The sequence below is a fragment of the Ailuropoda melanoleuca genome, chromosome 7 (assembly GCF_002007445.2).
Source record: "Ailuropoda melanoleuca isolate Jingjing chromosome 7, ASM200744v2, whole genome shotgun sequence".
Taxonomy (NCBI): domain Eukaryota; kingdom Metazoa; phylum Chordata; class Mammalia; order Carnivora; family Ursidae; genus Ailuropoda; species Ailuropoda melanoleuca.
Window position 1 is genome coordinate 50870283 of NC_048224.1, and position 16638 is coordinate 50886920.

General features: G+C 41.5%; 3 protein-coding genes and 1 long non-coding RNA gene across 10 annotated transcripts in view; 2 read left to right on the top strand and 2 right to left on the bottom strand.

Moving 5' to 3' along the window:
- Positions 1-7: 7 nt before the first annotated feature.
- HSPA5 (heat shock protein family A (Hsp70) member 5) lies at positions 8-4427 on the bottom strand. Its single transcript, XM_011221121.3, has 8 exons — positions 4059-4427; positions 3725-3956; positions 3177-3314; positions 2725-2837; positions 2235-2625; positions 1857-2094; positions 1374-1541; positions 8-922 (listed from the first exon to the last, which is right to left on the bottom strand). The coding sequence occupies exons 1-8, from the start codon at positions 4178-4180 to the stop codon at positions 360-362; spliced, it is 1965 nt and encodes a 654-aa protein (XP_011219423.1). The 5' UTR covers positions 4181-4427; the 3' UTR covers positions 8-359.
- An 88-nt stretch (positions 4428-4515) lies between these two features.
- LOC100480823 (hypoxanthine-guanine phosphoribosyltransferase) lies at positions 4516-12918 on the top strand. Of its 3 annotated transcripts, none has more exons than XM_019796483.2 (2): positions 4516-4804; positions 9338-12918. In XM_019796483.2, the coding sequence occupies exon 2, from the start codon at positions 9431-9433 to the stop codon at positions 10103-10105; it is 675 nt and encodes a 224-aa protein (XP_019652042.1). In that variant the 5' UTR covers positions 4516-4804; positions 9338-9430; the 3' UTR covers positions 10106-12918. The 3 variants fall into 3 exon arrangements, with proteins under 3 accessions (XP_019652042.1, XP_034520408.1, XP_002916358.1); XM_034664517.1 differs by having other exon boundaries at positions 4517-5160; positions 6556-12918; XM_002916312.4 differs by having other exon boundaries at positions 4517-5160.
- LOC117803029 lies at positions 5318-5891 on the bottom strand. The gene is made up of 2 exons (XR_004626584.1): positions 5815-5891; positions 5318-5485 (listed from the first exon to the last, which is right to left on the bottom strand). It is a non-coding gene; the product is annotated as an uncharacterized LOC117803029 (long non-coding RNA).
- Positions 12919-14745: 1827 nt separating the features above from the next.
- The window catches only part of GAPVD1 (GTPase activating protein and VPS9 domains 1), a 74852-nt gene continuing 72959 nt past the window's right edge, over positions 14746-16638 (top strand). For 2 of the 5 annotated variants that reach the window (XM_011221122.3, XM_002916314.4), the window contains exon 1: positions 14758-15023. The gene's annotated coding sequence lies outside the window, so the exon portion shown is untranslated. Of the gene's footprint in view, positions 15024-16638 lie in introns of all 5 variants that reach the window. The other 3 variants (XM_034664516.1, XM_011221123.3, XM_002916313.4) reach the window with 3 other exon arrangements.

A 16638-nucleotide genomic window follows, 5' to 3' on the forward strand; every position in this document is an offset into this window, starting at 1 on the left:
AAAATTAGACCAGTGTAAATAACAAACATTTATTGGTGTCACTTATGGTAGAAAAAGTTCCTACACCAGATGCACATGACCCAATTGTTAAATAGGACATTTCCAAGGTGAACACATGCCCTAATCCAGCTTTTTTACCCACTTTTTAAGATAGCCAATTCTTCCTTTCCCCCCCACCCCAAGACATGTGAGCAACTGCTAATGAAAAGCAGTAAACAGCCACTTGGGCTATAGCATTTTCAACTCCACTCCAAGGTGAAGATTCCAATTACATTCGAGACTTAAGTTCTTTCAATTTTCTCCTAACGAAAGTTCCTGAGTCCAGTATTTACAATATTACAGCACTAGCAGAGCAATGTCTACAACTCATCTTTGTCTGCTGGTTCCTCATCACCAGTTGGGGGAGGGCCTGCACTTCCATAGAGTTTGCTGATAATTGGCTGAACAATTTCTTCTAGTTCTTTCTTTTTAGCTTTGAAATCTTCAATGTCAGCATCTTGATGACTTTCTAGCCATTCAATCTTTTCCTCTACAGCTTTTTCCATGGTCTCCTTATCCTCAGAGGAGAGTTTACCTCCCAGCTTTTCTTTATCTCCAATCTGATTCTTTAGAGAATAGGCATAGCTTTCCAATTCATTTCTAGTATCAATGCGCTCCTTGAGCTTTTTGTCTTCCTCGGCAAACTTCTCAGCATCATTAACCATCCTTTCAATTTCTTCAGGTGTCAGGCGATTTTGGTCATTCGTAATTGTAATCTTATTTTTGTTGCCTGTACCTTTGTCTTCAGCTGTCACTCGAAGAATGCCATTCACATCTATCTCAAAGGTGACTTCAATCTGTGGGACCCCACGGGGAGCAGGAGGAATTCCAGTCAGATCAAAAGTTCCCAGAAGGTGATTGTCTTTTGTCAGGGGTCGTTCACCTAGAAGTTAGACAAAAAAACTTATTAGTTGTTACTGGCAAACATTTATGGATTCTTACACTTCAGTCCACTGGAGCCTACAGTGGCAAGGGCATGCTTATCTAGCTAGAAGTGGGTCAGTATTGATCTATAAGGAGTAGCAAATGAGACTGTGTTAAGTTACTACTAACTTTTAATTGAATTTCATCTACAGCATTATGAACTCTTTTCTAGGAGCCAGGTTAGAAGTTATTTTTAAAAGCAAAGAGTGCCAGACAGCTAGATAAGAGCTAGATTTGGGGGCTGACTCTACTAGATTTGGGGGCTGACTCTACCAAACTCAACACTAGTCATATTAGGGACACCGTCTGAAAATAGTAGGTATTTCTTTCCCTTCTCATTTCAATAGAATATATTAAGAAGTCATGCTTCTCAAAAACATACTATGTCATTCACAAACGTAGTGTATTACCTTCATAGACCTTGATTGTAACAGTTGGTTGGTTATCAGAAGCTGTAGAAAAGATCTGAGACTTCTTTGTGGGCACCACAGTGTTCCTTGGAATCAGTTTGGTCATGACACCTCCCACAGTTTCAATACCAAGTGTAAGGGGACATACATCAAGCAGTACCAGATCACCTGCAAAGGTAAGTTAACCAAGGTTAAATTCTAATTCAAGAGTCACAGGAGCACTACCAAGCAGTCTCCCCCTGAACTGTATCTTTTCCATCTTGCCATTTAATGTGAGGTTCTGTGCAAAACCATTTCGGAAGGAATGAATTAAATGTAGCTGCTAATGATCTTGAAACTAAGCCAGGTCTTATCCTCACTTTACCCTTTACTAGCCGTGTGACCTTGTTGCTCATGTTCTATTGCCTTCTAAAGCAACAGATAATTATACTCTTCCTATCAAGCTACTGAAGTACTGTGGAAGACGCTAGGACAGTGACGTACCTGTATCCTGATCACCAGAGAGTACACCAGCCTGGACAGCAGCACCGTATGCTACAGCCTCATCGGGGTTGATGCCACGGGATGGCTCCTTGCCATTGAAGAACTCTTTAACCAGTTGTTGAATCTTCGGGATTCGAGTAGAGCCACCAACAAGAACAATTTCATCAATATCAGACTTCTTTAAGTCAGAATCCTCCAGCACCTTCTGAACAGGCTTCATGGTAGAACGGAACAGATCCTAGAACAGGAAACACAATTCCTGCGATGATACCTGTTATACCTAGATATTGTCTACATATCTAAATGCAGCAGTCCAAACACAAAGTCTAACTAGATCTCATTAGCAAAGCAAAAAAAAAAAAAAAACAAGGAACATACCATATTTAGTTCTTCAAATTTGGCCCGAGTCAGAGTCTCAGAGAAGTCTTCTCCTTCATAGAAAGACTCAATTTCAATTCTTGCCTGATGTTGAGAAGACAGGGCCCGTTTGGCCTTTTCTACCTCCCGCCGGAGTTTCTGCACAGCTCTGTTGTCTTTCCTAACATCTTTGCCAGTCTTCTTTTTGTAGAGTTTGATGAAGTGTTCCATGACACGTTGGTCAAAGTCTTCTCCACCCAGATGAGTATCTCCATTAGTAGCCACGACTTCGAAGACACCATTGTCAATGGTGAGAAGAGACACGTCAAAGGTTCCACCACCCAAGTCAAACACCAGGATATTCTTCTCCCCTTCCCTCTTATCCAAGCCATAAGCAATAGCAGCTGCTGTACTGTTAAGAGAATGAGAAGAAAAAAAAAAAAAAAAAGCTTACTAAGTTTACATTCCCCCTATTTGGCAAATATGCCATACTTTTGAATTCAACACTTACGGTTCATTAATGATCCTCATAACGTTCAATCCAGCAATAGTTCCTGCATCTTTGGTTGCCTGGCGTTGGGCATCATTGAAATAGGCTGGTACAGTAACAACTGCATGGGTAACCTGAAAAGATAACAGAAGGTAACTAAGTGTATTTTATCACACGGTTTAACTCTTATATAAATTGCACTCAAACCATCACTTTAGTTTCTAAGACAATTTGTTTGTTAGATGGGTATATGATATGTAATTTTATACCCATGGATTTGCAAGCATGAAGTGGTAACACATGAAAAGTCCCTAGTATTTTCTGGCCCACAGTAAAACATGCAAGTAATTAAAATTGATATACATGGATGTCATTCATATTCAAATTATCAAAACAATGAAAGCATCTACACAACACAATAAATTAAGAATAGGAAAAATAAAATTACTTAACATTGTTCTAAAAATATTTACCTTCTTTCCTAAGTAAGCCTCTGCAGTTTCCTTCATTTTAGTGAGAACCATGGCAGAAATTTCTTCAGGGGCAAATGTCTTTGTTTGCCCACCTCCAATATCAACTTGAATGTATGGTTTAGTTTTCTTCTCAACAACCTATTTTAAACAATTATTATTATTTTCAGACACAGAAGAACATTTAAAATTTTAAAAGAGGACTGTCTGAGTCCCACTTCCTCCCCCATAGTTTGGTTTACTGTGGTCGCTTGTAACTGAATATTGACTAGAAATGTTTAAGGAGTATGGGTGCCTTACAAAGACAAGCCTCTTCAGTTTTAATCAGACTCTTAATCCTAAACGATGTAGACAGAATAGTTGTCTGTGAAATGTCTTTGTTTGCCAGGCTTACTTTAAGTTTTGTAACATTACCAAGATTACTCAATAAAAGTTATTACAGATACACCATGTTTGTATCCTTTTTGTTGTCTCAACAATTTTTCAGTAAGGTCTTAAATACTCCAACCACCACCACCCACCTCTACCGGGTGAGGAAAACCCCACCGAACCTTGAAAGGCAGGAACTTGATGTCCTGCTGCACAGACGGGTCGTTCCACGTGCGGCCGATGAGCCGCTTGGCATCGAAGACGGTGTTCTCAGGGTTGGAGGTGAGCTGGTTCTTGGCTGCATCGCCGATCAAACGCTCCCCTTCAGGAGTGAAGGCCACATAAGACGGCGTGATGCGGTTGCCCTGATCGTTGGCGATGATCTCCACGCGGCCGTTCTTGAACACCCCCACGCTGGCGGAAAAATCACCAAGAACGCAAAGAATCAGCATCGCGATTCTCACGGCAGCGCAGGAGGCCACGCCCCATTCCCCCCTTTCCACAAACCCCACTTACCAGGAGTAGGTGGTCCCCAAGTCGATGCCGACCACCGTGCCCACGTCCTCCTTCTTGTCCTCCTCCTCGGCCCGCGCCGCGCCGAGGAGCAGCAGCACCGCAGCCACCAGGGACAGCTTCATCTCGGCGGCGCCGTAGGCCAGTTGGTCAGCAGGCAGGCGGGACGTCACAGGCAATCCAGCCACAGGCCGCAGCACCCGAGCGCACCGAGATTACTGATCTGAAGGCACACGGCCCGGGGTCAGGAGCAGCAGATAAGGCGAAAAGCAGGTCCGGGAAGAGGCCTCGGCGCTTACCCCTCAGACTCACAAAAATCCCCCAAGTCGACGAGTCTGTGATGTCTCGGCCAGCGTCTACCGCGCTGTCGCCGAGGCCGCTTATATACCCTCCCCCCAGCCCCGTCGTGGAGGCCACCGATTGGCGCAGGCCCTGCTCGTTGGAGGCCTCTGATTAGTCCAGGCCACCAAGCTGGCCGTCGCCGATTCGAAGCGGCCTCCTCCGCAACCAACGTCACTGCTACGCCCCCTCGGAGGACTCACTGGCTGTTGGCCGCACCCGACAGCTACCAATGGGAGGCAACATCCGCCCGAGGCGCAGGCCCCATTGGTTCAGCAGCTGCCTGTCCCTCGTGCGACCTCTCACCCGGAGGCCGTTTCCGCCGGTAACGGCAGAAGTCCCGCCTTCTACGCTGGGCCCTGAGGGGCCGGTGCCAGTGCCAGTGTGGAGTGCGTGATTCCCTCGAGGAGGTGTAATTTGGGTCCTTTGCTTCTTTTTCTCTGTTGTCCGCTTGTCCCTCCTCCGTCCTTCGTCTCGAAGCGGGAAGCAGCTCTTCCTCCTCTCAGCTTCCAATCCATCTCAGGCAGGCAGGTCTCAGCGTAGATGCTGTGATCGCCTCAGAACAAATTTCTTTGCCCTTTATAGCCGCTACGGTTCTGGGGTGTCCGAGCCTCAAGGCTTTTTGTTCGGCCCGCAGCCCTCGAGCGGGGGCCTGACCGGAGCACCGCCCGGCAGCGGATCGTGGCTCTAGCCATTCTGTCGGCCCTGCTCGCTCTAGCCAGCTATCTTTGTCTATACCAGGTTTCTCCACATTGCCCTACCCACGGTAAGTCACAGGCCGGGCCAAAGTAACTGCCTCCTCGCCCTGAGTCCCCACCCCAGTGTGACAGCCCTCTCCTGAAGAGCTTTCTAATGCCATCACTCCCACCTTGGGATGTATCATTTTTCTAGCTAGCCGCCCCTTCCCTTCTCCTGCGCTCATCTTTTTTTTTTCTTTGTGGCCCTGAGTTACCATTTGCAAGGCCTTCCTCGTCCTTTATTCTTGATACCCTTCTAACTTCACTCTTCCTGGAAAAGGTCAGATTGTGCTTAAACGCATCTGATAGACGAAGACGTCTTGATATTGGCTTTCCTCATACTTGTATAACAACCTGTAGCAAAAAATAATAGAGGCTACTATTTACTTTAGACTTACTATGTGCCAAGCATTGTTCTGTTTCCTATGTCATTCGGTCCTTACAGTTTAATACTTGGCATTTCCCATTTTCCAGATGAGAAAATTGGGACTGAAATATTAAATAACTAGTTTAAAGTCATAGAGCTAGTGAGTGATGGAGTTAGAATTGATATCGAAGTCAGCTTGGCCCATAGCCAATGCTCTTAGTTTTTTTTTAATTACTTAATTCATTCAGCAAATCTTTTTGGAGGACCTGCTATGGAAAGACCAAAGGTCTGATACAAAACATTTTAAGATACTTACCAAAAAATGCATGGGACATTATCATAGGAACTGAAGACTCCAGTGTTTTTCCACTAAATGTATTCTTGAGATTCGACACCATGTCCAAATAGCACTGAAACATCTTACACACAGTTTACTAAGATGCTCAGCCTAGGAGTCAGTACTCAAGAATTTTCCTTTCTCCTTCAGTGCTTCTCAAAGGTTATGCTGGTGACTCAGAATTGACTATAGAAGTTGCATCACCCATCTTGCAACAGGGCTTGTAACACTGCTGTAACACTGACCCTCTATAGGTTGCATCAGTCCGTTACTTAGATAGAAATCACCATCCAGCCACTTTACAGCTTCATATCATTTCAAACAAACTTTGTATATATCATCCATTTCCCATAAAAGCAAAGCAATCAGTTTCAGCCTTGTCCTTGATTTGATGGAGTAATCTTTTGCAACTCTCTTTTTCCTAAGATTTAGATAAGTGATATCTGGCTAACTTCCAAAGGGAATGAGTATATTGGTGCTTGTAGTATCTTTTTAAAACCAAGTGTATTAGGTATATGTTATTGTATAATCCAAAGTGCGATCTTTTATGGGTTGAATAGAAAAGTGCATCAATGAATCTAGTTTCCTGAATGTTAAATGCCAATAATAGTATTGGTGCCAAATTATCACTATTTAAGAGCTAGCCACTACGCTAAATACTTTATGTGCATTATGTCCTTTAATTCTTATGAAAGCATTTTTTTTTAACCCTTATTTTAGAGCTAAGGAATCTGAAGCCCCAAGAGGTGAAGAAACTTGCCCTGGAGATTACAGAGCTGAGAAGACAGGGAGCCAGGATTTGAGCCTTGGCAATTTGATTAATTTCTGTAGTCTAGATTATCATCCTGAGCTTTGGGTTTTTGATTTATATCTTGTTTAGGGTATAGAGTAGTTATATAGTTTGCAAATATTTTGATAATGAGTGATAGACAAATGTAGATTTTTATCCAGTAATTTAAAGCAGCTCGTTTCACTTGTGCTCCTAGGGGTAAGGAAATAGATTTCTATTTCCCATCTGATCTCAGCTAAGCAGAGTTAGGACTGGTTAGGATCCGATGTCATTTAGTTTCTAAATCTTCCTTTCTGAAAGGGAAATACAGGCATAGAACAGGAAAGAAAAGGAAAAGACTTATGTAATTGACAAATTGAATGTTTAGACCCTGATAATTGAGAATTTCCACATCCTTTGTTGGGGAGAATATTCAACTAAGAGATTAGGCACATGACCTTGGGGAAAAACCTACCAGAGCCTCAGCTTTTTCATCTATTGAACGTCAGGGATTTCTGTCCTGTTGGTTTTAGTGGCTTGTTTCAAGGATCAGATAAGATACTGTATATTAAAGTGTTTGGGAAGTTGTAGGATAATAGGAATGCTATTAATCATGTGAATATACTATGGGAAGAAATTTTAGAAGCTCTTCAAGAAAACCATCTCTTGAGAGTCAAAAGTTCCAAGATTTCTTTCAATGGAAAGTAATGTTTGGTGATTATGTTGAATTTGACAGACTTTTGGAAATATTTTTTTAAATGTTCTAATTATTCTCATATTGGCTACATAGATGCCTTTTTTATTAAAAGACTGGGCCCTTAGACCCTTGACTTTCCCTTTTCTTAGAGCATTTACTTCAAGAAAACTAATTGTAGGGGTGCCTGGCTGGCTCAGTCGGTGGAGCATGTGGCTCTTGATCTTGGGGTTGTAAGTTTGAATTCCACGTTGGGTGTAGAGATTACTTTAAAAAATAAAGTCTTTAAAAATAAAAGAAAAGAGGGACTGGGCCTTAACCTTTATTCAACAACTCAAGAGTAAAACAGAAGTATCCCCTGACACCTGAGCCAGGAACAATACTAGGTATAACTCATGTAGCCTTTTTTTGTGTGTGCTTTTGAAAGTGCAATGTGCTAGGCAATCAGTTTTCTTTGTCTTGACTCTTTTTTTGTCCTTTTTTTTTTTTTTAAAGATTTTATTTATTTATTTGACAGAGAGCAAGCACAAGCAGGGGGAGCTGCAGAGAGGGGGAGAAGCAGGCTCCCCAATGAGCAGAGAGCCCAACTTGGGCTCGATCCCGGGACACTGGGATCATGACCCAAGCTGAAGGCAGACGCTTAACCGACCGAGCCACCGAGGCGCCCCTGTATTTGATTAATTGAAAAGCATTTTAGTTTTATACAGAAAATGTTTTAATTTTTCTTCTGTTTTAAAGTTTCCATTGAAGTAAAATAAGCTACTAAATATAAAGAGCTACCTCTATAGAATTTGAGTGATAATATGTATCCTAAATTTCTAAATTTTTAAAATAGGATATATAGGGGCACTTGCCTGGCTCAATCAGAGGAGTGTTCAAGCCCAACATTAGGTGTAGAGATTACATAAATAAATAAATACATACATACTTAAAAATATATTAAAATAGGAAATAAATGTACATGGTATAAAATTCAAAGGGTACAATGTATAACATGCAATGAAAATAAGTCTGCTTGCCACCCTTTCCCCAGCCTTATTCCTCTACACTGGTAAAGGTAACCACTGTCACCACTTTCTTGTGTAGCCTAGAGAGGTTTTATTCATATTCATATGCAGTGTGTGTGTATCCCTATTTTAAAACTAGTGATGGAGCATGCTACATACATGGTTCTTCTTCCATCCAGTTAGCTATATTTCTTGGAGATTGTCACAAATCCACTGCCTCTTTTCTTTTTTAAATGGCAATAGTAGCTACCCTCAATTGAGTATTTACTATGTGCTGGATATTTTACATATCTTAAACCTTTTTATTATAAATTGCAATATGAATACAGAAAAGTACATAAAATGCAAGTGTACAGTTTAATGAATAATTATAAATCCCTAGGTATTCAATATCGAAATCAAGAAAAAGAATGTTGTCAGCATCAAGAAGTCCTCACTTTTTCACCCCAGCTTAATTCCCTCTTCCATAAAAAAATTAACTTTTCTTTATTGTACAGTCTTTAGAATTTTACCATTTAGCTTCTGTCTTAAATACTATAGCTTGATATCCAGTAGAACATGTCTTTTCCACCTTCAGAGTGTCTTCTGGTATTCTTGGTACTTGTATTTCCAAAAATTTTAGAATTAGCTTGTCAAGTTGGCAAAGCAAACCTATTATATATTGTTAAGTAAGAAAAGTAAGTTATTTAACAGTATAATAATACTATACCATTATTTTTAAATATACCTCAGTCTTAAGTCTCAATTTCTTAATTGAGAAATTGAGAAGTTTCTCAATTTTTCAAGTCTTAAGCCTCAATTTCTGTATTTTAGGATTTTTTAAAAATTGCATGAATTTACTATTTAATATTTATCAGGAATGAACAATTTTCTGTTTTGAAATGATAAATTGTGTTACTTCAAGATGATGAAACATTATGTAGCTATTAAAATTGTTGATATCTATGTTTTTCGAAGAGTAAATTGTAAGTATGTTACTTTTTTGTCTACATTTTCTTGTTATTTAAAAAAAAATCCCTGTTTATCTATCAGGAACTTACTGAGCTTGAAAAACCTTTAAGAACTTAAAACTAAAAGTAATACAGAAGAGAACTGCCCTCAGTCCACGCACCAGCCAGCTCCATTATGGCAACCCGAAGCCCCAGCATTGTGATTAGTGATGATGAACCAGGTTATGACCTAGATTTATTTTGTATACCTAATCATTATGCTCAGGATTTGGAAAAGGTGTTTATTCCTCATGGATTAATTATGGACAGGACGGAACGGCTTGCACGAGATGTGATGAAGGAGATGGGAAGCCATCACATCGTAGCCCTCTGTGTGCTCAAGGGGGGTTATAAATTCTTTGCTGACCTGCTGGATTACATTAAAGCACTGAACAGAAATAGTGATAGATCCATTCCTATGACTGTAGACTTCATTAGACTGAAAAGCTACTGTAATGACCAGTCAACAAGGGACATAAAAGTAATTGGTGGAGATGATCTCTCAACTTTAACTGGAAAGAATGTCTTGATTGTTGAAGATATAATTGAAACAGGCAAAACAATGCAAACCTTGCTTTCCTTGGTCCAGCAGTATAATCCAAAGATCGTCAAGGTTGCAAGTTTGCTGGTGAAAAGGACTCCTCGAAGTATTGGATATAGACCAGACTTCGTTGGATTTGAAATTCCAGACAAATTTGTTGTAGGATATGCCCTTGACTATAATGAGTATTTCAGGGATTTGAATCATGTTTGTGTCATTAGTGAAACTGGAAAAGCAAAATACAAAGCCCAAGATGAGAGTTCAAGTTGAGTTTGGAAACATCTAGAGTCCCATTGAAATCACTTGTAAAATGATCAAAGGTTCTAGTTGTGTGGCCAGCCGCTTTGCGGGGCTTCTTGCATTATCTTCTAAGAATTTTATCTGTTTGGTATGTTTGTTAGAAATGTCATTTGCTGCGTTCCGAAAGTCTTCATTTGCACTATAAGCCTATAGACCATCAGTTCCCTTTGGGTGGATTGTTGTTTGACTTGTGAATGAAAAATCTCTTAAACCACACCACTGTTGAATGAAAATATTGAAATTGTATCTGTAGGAAACATTTAAAGAGAAGATATATTCATTTTTAATTGGCATTTTAATTTTTATATATTCAGGAAAAAACAAGTGATTGAATATTGTTAATTATGCCACTGTGTTTAGAAAAGTAAGAAGCAGTCAGTTTTTGTATCAATGACACTATTTAAGAGGTATTGTTTTGTTGGATAAACCATGTGTCCTTGAATTGTTTTAGTGTTTCAGTAGTATTAACTGTATTTTCCTGCTTATTCAGATTATTTCTGGTGAATCTTTGTCAACAGTTTAAGTACAAATCAATAAATTCCAAAATACTTAAAAAAATAAAAGTAATATGAGAGAACAAAAAAGGTCAGTGAAAGATGTTTAAGATATAATTACATTGGGGCACCTGGGTGCCTTCATCGGTTAAGGGTCGGCCTTCAGCTCAGGTCATGATCACAGGGTCCTGGGATAGAGCCCCACCTCAGGCTCTCCACTCAGCGGCGAGTCTCCTCCTCCCTCTGTGACCTCTCTTGCTTTTACTCTCTCTCTAATGAGTAAATAACATTTAAAAAAAGATAAAATTACATTAAAGCTATTTCATATGTTATAGGTTAAATCAAATACAGGTAATGTACCAAAGTTTTATGTTGCATTAACATGACAGTTCCCATCTGTCTGGACATCTCTGATACTGATAGAAAGATAAGGTGTCTTTTTGCTCTGCTCTGTTTTAAGTAGGCTCCACACCCAGTGTGGAACCTTGAGTGTGGAGCCTAACGCAAGGCTTGAACTCATGACCCTGAGATCAAGACCTGAGCTGAGATCAAGAGTCAGACACTTAACCAACTGAACCACCAAGCCACCCTGGAAGGATAAAGTTTATAGTAGATTTCACTGTGCTGCAGTTCAAGTTGCATAATTTATGTCTCTGTTTTATAGGCGTCTTTTCCCTCATTTTCAGTATTCTCAAGTTTCAGGCTTTTATCTGTTGCCCGTACCCTAGCCAAGAATTAAAAATTCTTTGGCAAATGTTACAAAACCAGGCAAGAATCCCCAGGCAAGTGAGGGGCCCTAAATCATAAGCTCCACCAGCTTCATAGTAAATCCACCTCTGAGTACTGCTACTATTTCTGAGCCTGCCATTGGGGGCCAGTGTAGGACAACCAACGGCCCAAAACATGGAGTAAGTTTATGTAGTCTTGTCCTTTACTTGTAACTGGGCTGTTCCAAAGGGCAAAAAACATTTTATAGAGAAATACTATCTGCTACTTGTGTAGAACAGCTTCCATGCATGTCTTTCTGGATTTCGTGGTTTTTTTTTTTTTTTTTACAGATTGCCAGAGCTTTAAAAAAATTTTCCCTTAAAAATTTTTTAAAACTATGTTAACTATGTTAAAAAATAACAGTTAATTCACATGTATTTTTTGTGACTCAGAATATACAGTCAACCTAAATGTCCATCAATAAGGGATGCTAAATCAACTGTGGAGGTGATACTATGGAAATACTGTGCAAAGTTTTAAAACTGAGGTAGATTTTTATGTATTGATACGGAGTGAAGCTCAGGATTTATTTTTAAATGAAGAGAACGGTATGTACAATGTGATCCTATTTGTGTAACCCCCTCCCCCTCCCCACCAATCTAGACAGATACCAACAGATACTAGATTGTGGCTCCCTCTGGGTGGAATTGGAGGGGAGTCGAAAGGATTTTTTTTTTACTTATTTGTATTGTATACATCCTTTAAGGCCAAGAATGAATTTCTGTATTACTTGTTTGATTGAAAATGAATTTTAGAAAAGAAATGTAGTGAATGTAATGGTTCAGTTAGCTTTTAGCATTGAAATTTTTCAAAAAGGTTTTTATTTATTTTGAGAGAGAGAGCATGATCGGGGGGAGGGGCAGAGGGAGAAGAAGACCCCACTGAGCAGGAAGCCTGATCCCAGGACCCTAAGACCATGACCTGAGCCGAAAGCAGACTCCCAGCTGACTGAGTCACCCAGGTGCCCCAGAAATTTTTTTTTTTAAATTGAGTTTGCCACTGTGCTCTGATTCTGCAGCAGAGTAGTCTAATGGAGAGTATGGATTTAGGAATCTGAAGAACTGAGCTCTATTCAAGATCCAGTATGAATTCCGTAACTATGGATGTGTAACTTCATATCCTTGTATATCAGGGAAGACTGAGTGGTATAGTGGGAAGAAACGAGCTTTAGCCAGTTTACTGTTTATTTGTCCCATTCATTTAAAAAAAGTGGAACAAAAATATGTATTACATCCTAGGTAGTATGCCAGGTTCCAGAGGCACAGTGGTAAATAAGATGGGGTTCTCTGCCCTCGGGAAGTACAATTTATTGATTTTGATCATCTGTTCACCTCTTGAGTCCACTTCTCCATGTGTAAAAGGTGTTGAGAACACTACCTACTACATATTCCACAAGAATTACTGTTGTAGGGGCACCTGGGTGGCTCAGTCCATTGAGCGTCTGCCTTCGGCTCAGGTCATGATCCCAGGGTACTGGGATGGAGCCCCGCATCGGGCTCCCTGCTCAGCCGGGAGTTTGCTTCTTTCTTTCCCTTGGCTCCTTGCCCCTGCTCATGCTCTCTCTCTCTCTCCAATAAATAAATAAAATCTTTTTTTTTTTAACAAAAATTACTCTTTTAGTGATCCATTGTTTTAACGTGGGAGTTGTGTTCCTGGGGTGTGCTGGGTGGGAAAAAAATTGAAAACTGCCTATTTAGTTCAAGCTCTTGGTTTATAAATGGCAGAGTAAGGCTCAAAACAATTGACCATTCCAGTGCTCTTTCCACAACCCTCAAGAACTTTTTGCAATTTTGGGGGTCCTTTCCTTCCTCTCCCCCATGGCATGTGTGCTCCAGCCCATCTAGAGTACTCAGTGTTAAGTGAAAGTGAACCTTGAATGTGTTCTTTTACACATTCATTTTGCTCAGGCTGAGTTCTTCCTTAGCAATCCTCATATGCCATCTTCCTTCCTGAAATCCAGCCATCCAGTAACCCCCAAGTATCATCTCCTTACAGTCATGGCCCCTCAACTTGATGAAACCTTTCTCAGGGATTCTCATAGAGCTTTATACCTTAGGTTATTATTATGATCCTTAATCTGTGTGAGTTACCCTCTCATCCTAGATTGTAAACTGTATCCTGTTGCTTTTTGCATTCCCTTGGTCCTTTGGGCAATGCTTTAAAACAGCTGATACATAGTCTTTGATTGAACTGAATTCTTGAATCAGTTGAATGGCAATATGATAGCGATAATATCTGACCAGCTAACTATAGAATGCGATCATGGTAATAAAATGAAGCAATAAATAGGAAGCAAATTTTGACAATTTTTAAGAGTACGACATCAAGGAGAATGACTAAATAGAAAGCAATTTGGGAGCTGATTTACATTTGAAATAGTTGGAAAACAGTATTACTTTTTTTTTTTTGGCCTGGAGACTCCCAGTGTTGGAGGATATAATCGTTGTTTTCAATGTTTTGAAAGGCTGTCAAATGGAAAACATTCCATATTGCTCCAGGCATCAGAACTAGCACTGGAAGGAAGTAAAAGGGAAGCCCATTTCACCGAAGGCAGAACTTCTAAAGCTGTGCAACAGGGGAGCGGGCTATCTCACTTAAGATAGTGAGCTCCCTGAAATTTGAACTGTGGAAATAGAAGTTGGAAGAGGAGGGCACCTGGGTGGCTCAGATAGTTAAGCCTCTGTCTTCGCTGGGGTCGTGATCTCCGGTCCTGGGATGGAGCCCCATATCGGACTCCTGGCTAAGCGGGGAGTCTGTTTCTCCCTCTGCCTTTCCCCCCTGCTCCTGCTCTCCTTCTCTCTCTGAGACGAATAGATAAAATCTTAAAAAAAAAAAAAAAAAAAAGTTGGAAGACCGTCTGGCTGGAATTTCTGCCTGGGCGGGAGTTGGACTAGTGATCTTTAAGATGTCTTCCAGTTCTAAGGTTTCTATGACTGTTCAGCTCCGTTGACTTGACATTTGAATATACCTGAGTTATTTTTGTAAAATAAAATTTTATCAGATAAATCAGTCAACTTAAAAAACTGTATAGTCAAATTTACAGTAAGTAAAAGGATAAAACGAGGACTGGGAAATCAGGTTTAAAACTGAAAACCCCAGATACCGCTGAAGGCAACTTGGGAAACTTTTAACAGAAAGGGAGAAGAGGTGTGTGTGTGTGAGACGAATGATGTGCCCTGGGCAAGCGACACTTGTTACCGAAGATGTAAATGCTCTAAATTCTTTTACTTTACACGTACTTGCACAGGCGGGTTTTTCCACACCCAGCAGCACCCTACGCGGAAGCAAGGTCGCGCGTCTGATGTGGAACAATTTTTCGGAAGGCGCCTAGCGTTAACGCAGAAGCCCACGACCGCTCACGGGGGCGACCGACCCGGCTGGCTAAACCGGAAGGGCAGTTCTGGCCGCCCGCGCGAACCACCAGTCCCAGGGGCCCCCACGGCGCCGCGCACGCGCGATGGCGTGGCGGCAGCGCCGCCGCAGGACGCAGGGAAGCCAGCTAGCGAGTAGTGGCGGCGGCGGCGGAGGAGGCAGCGGCGGTGGCAGCTCGCGGCGCGGGCGACGGCTCCGAGGCTGAGTGGCGGTGCGGCGGCGACCTCGGTGCCCTCCTCCGTGTGAACCCCGTGGTGAGTGCGCGTCTCCGGTTAACTAGCGCGGAGTGCGCGGTTCGCTGCCTGGCGGCCGGGCTGGTTTGGCCTAGGGCCGCAGCCTGCGCCTAATGGCCGGGCCGTCCAGTCCAGCTGACCCCTGGGCCCTGGGCCCTTCCGTCCCGTGTCGGTAGAAGTGGGCGTAGGGGGACAAACGGTTAGGCCCAAGGTACAGATGTGGCGGCCCCCGGGGGCCAGGGCGGCCTGGGGCAGACGGGAGGGAGGGACGCGTGGGGGATGGGATGGGAAGGGACCGGAGAACGGCGGGGCGGCTTCGGGTGGGAGCCACAGGCGAGCGACCTGGCAGGTAGAGAACTGAGCATAGGAGGCGAGAAGGAGGTGGAATATCTTCTGAGTGCCGCTGGTGAAGATGTCATGATTCGGGGACTCTTGACAAGCTGGACTTCTGGGTCTGGGGGCAGCCCATCTACGAAACACACACACACAGTATACTTGGCATTTTTCCACTTGCTGTTGGATGTCTTGGAAATGAGGGACTGTTGGTTGCTTCCATCTCCCTTCCTTCAACTTCACCTTTTATTGACTGTCAAATGGGTGCTGGCTAGGCAAACCATAGAAATAAACAGTGTTCTGTGTATAAGATCGTGGAAAAACAGGTGTGGTGGTATGTTCAGATGAGAGCTAGGCCAAAGGAGGAATCATTGTTTTTATTTTAAAATTTGTGACAGAAGTCAGTTTGAGCACAGCTTTGAACTAGAAAGGATTTTAACCTGGGATTTCACCAGTTGATGGATAGAATATAGGGGATTTTTGAACTAGAATGGGGATAAAATCACAGCTGTTTTTATTGTTCGATAACTAATTTATTAGTTCCTTCAATTATGAATGTAGGCAACAAACCACAGCGGAATTAGCAATGCCTGTGACTTTGTCATCAATAAAAATTACAGATATTTTTGTATCATGTCTACAGTTTTTGCAGATATCTCAGAATAATATTTATGCTTATATTTTTTTCAAATTTATGGCATTATTAGACACACTGTTAGATCTTGTTATTTAATGTGATGATAAAGCTCACATATTACCAAATCACTATTTTAAAATAATAGTTCTGTATAATTGGTTTCTTTCAAAATTTCATATATTTAATTATGTATTTAAAAGCAATCTGAGGGGTGCCTGGTTGGCTCAGTTGGTAGAGTGTGGAACTCTTGATCTCAGGGTCGTGAGTTCAAGCCCCATGTTGGGTGTTGAGATTACAATCAATCAATAAAATAAAAAGAAAAATAAAAATCTATCTGAGAGAGAGTCCATAGGCTTCACCAGACTGCCAAAAAGATCTGTGGTGCAAAGAGATTAAGAACTCCTGACGTAGAAGTAAGTGTTTGGGGATCTGTTAAGTCAGCCTCGAATGATATTTGAATCTTTTTTTTTTTTTTTTAATAAAGAAGACAAGGCAGATAGGATTATAGTATGGATGAAAGAGGAAATTTTGTACACAGGGAAGTAAAAGAAGATTTGGCTGGGTCAGGGTAATAATTTTGAAAGATAGACTGCAGATACTTCATTCAGGGTGTTGGGGAATCAGCAAAATAATCTGAGGAGAAAAGGGAAGTGTATACGTGGGCCC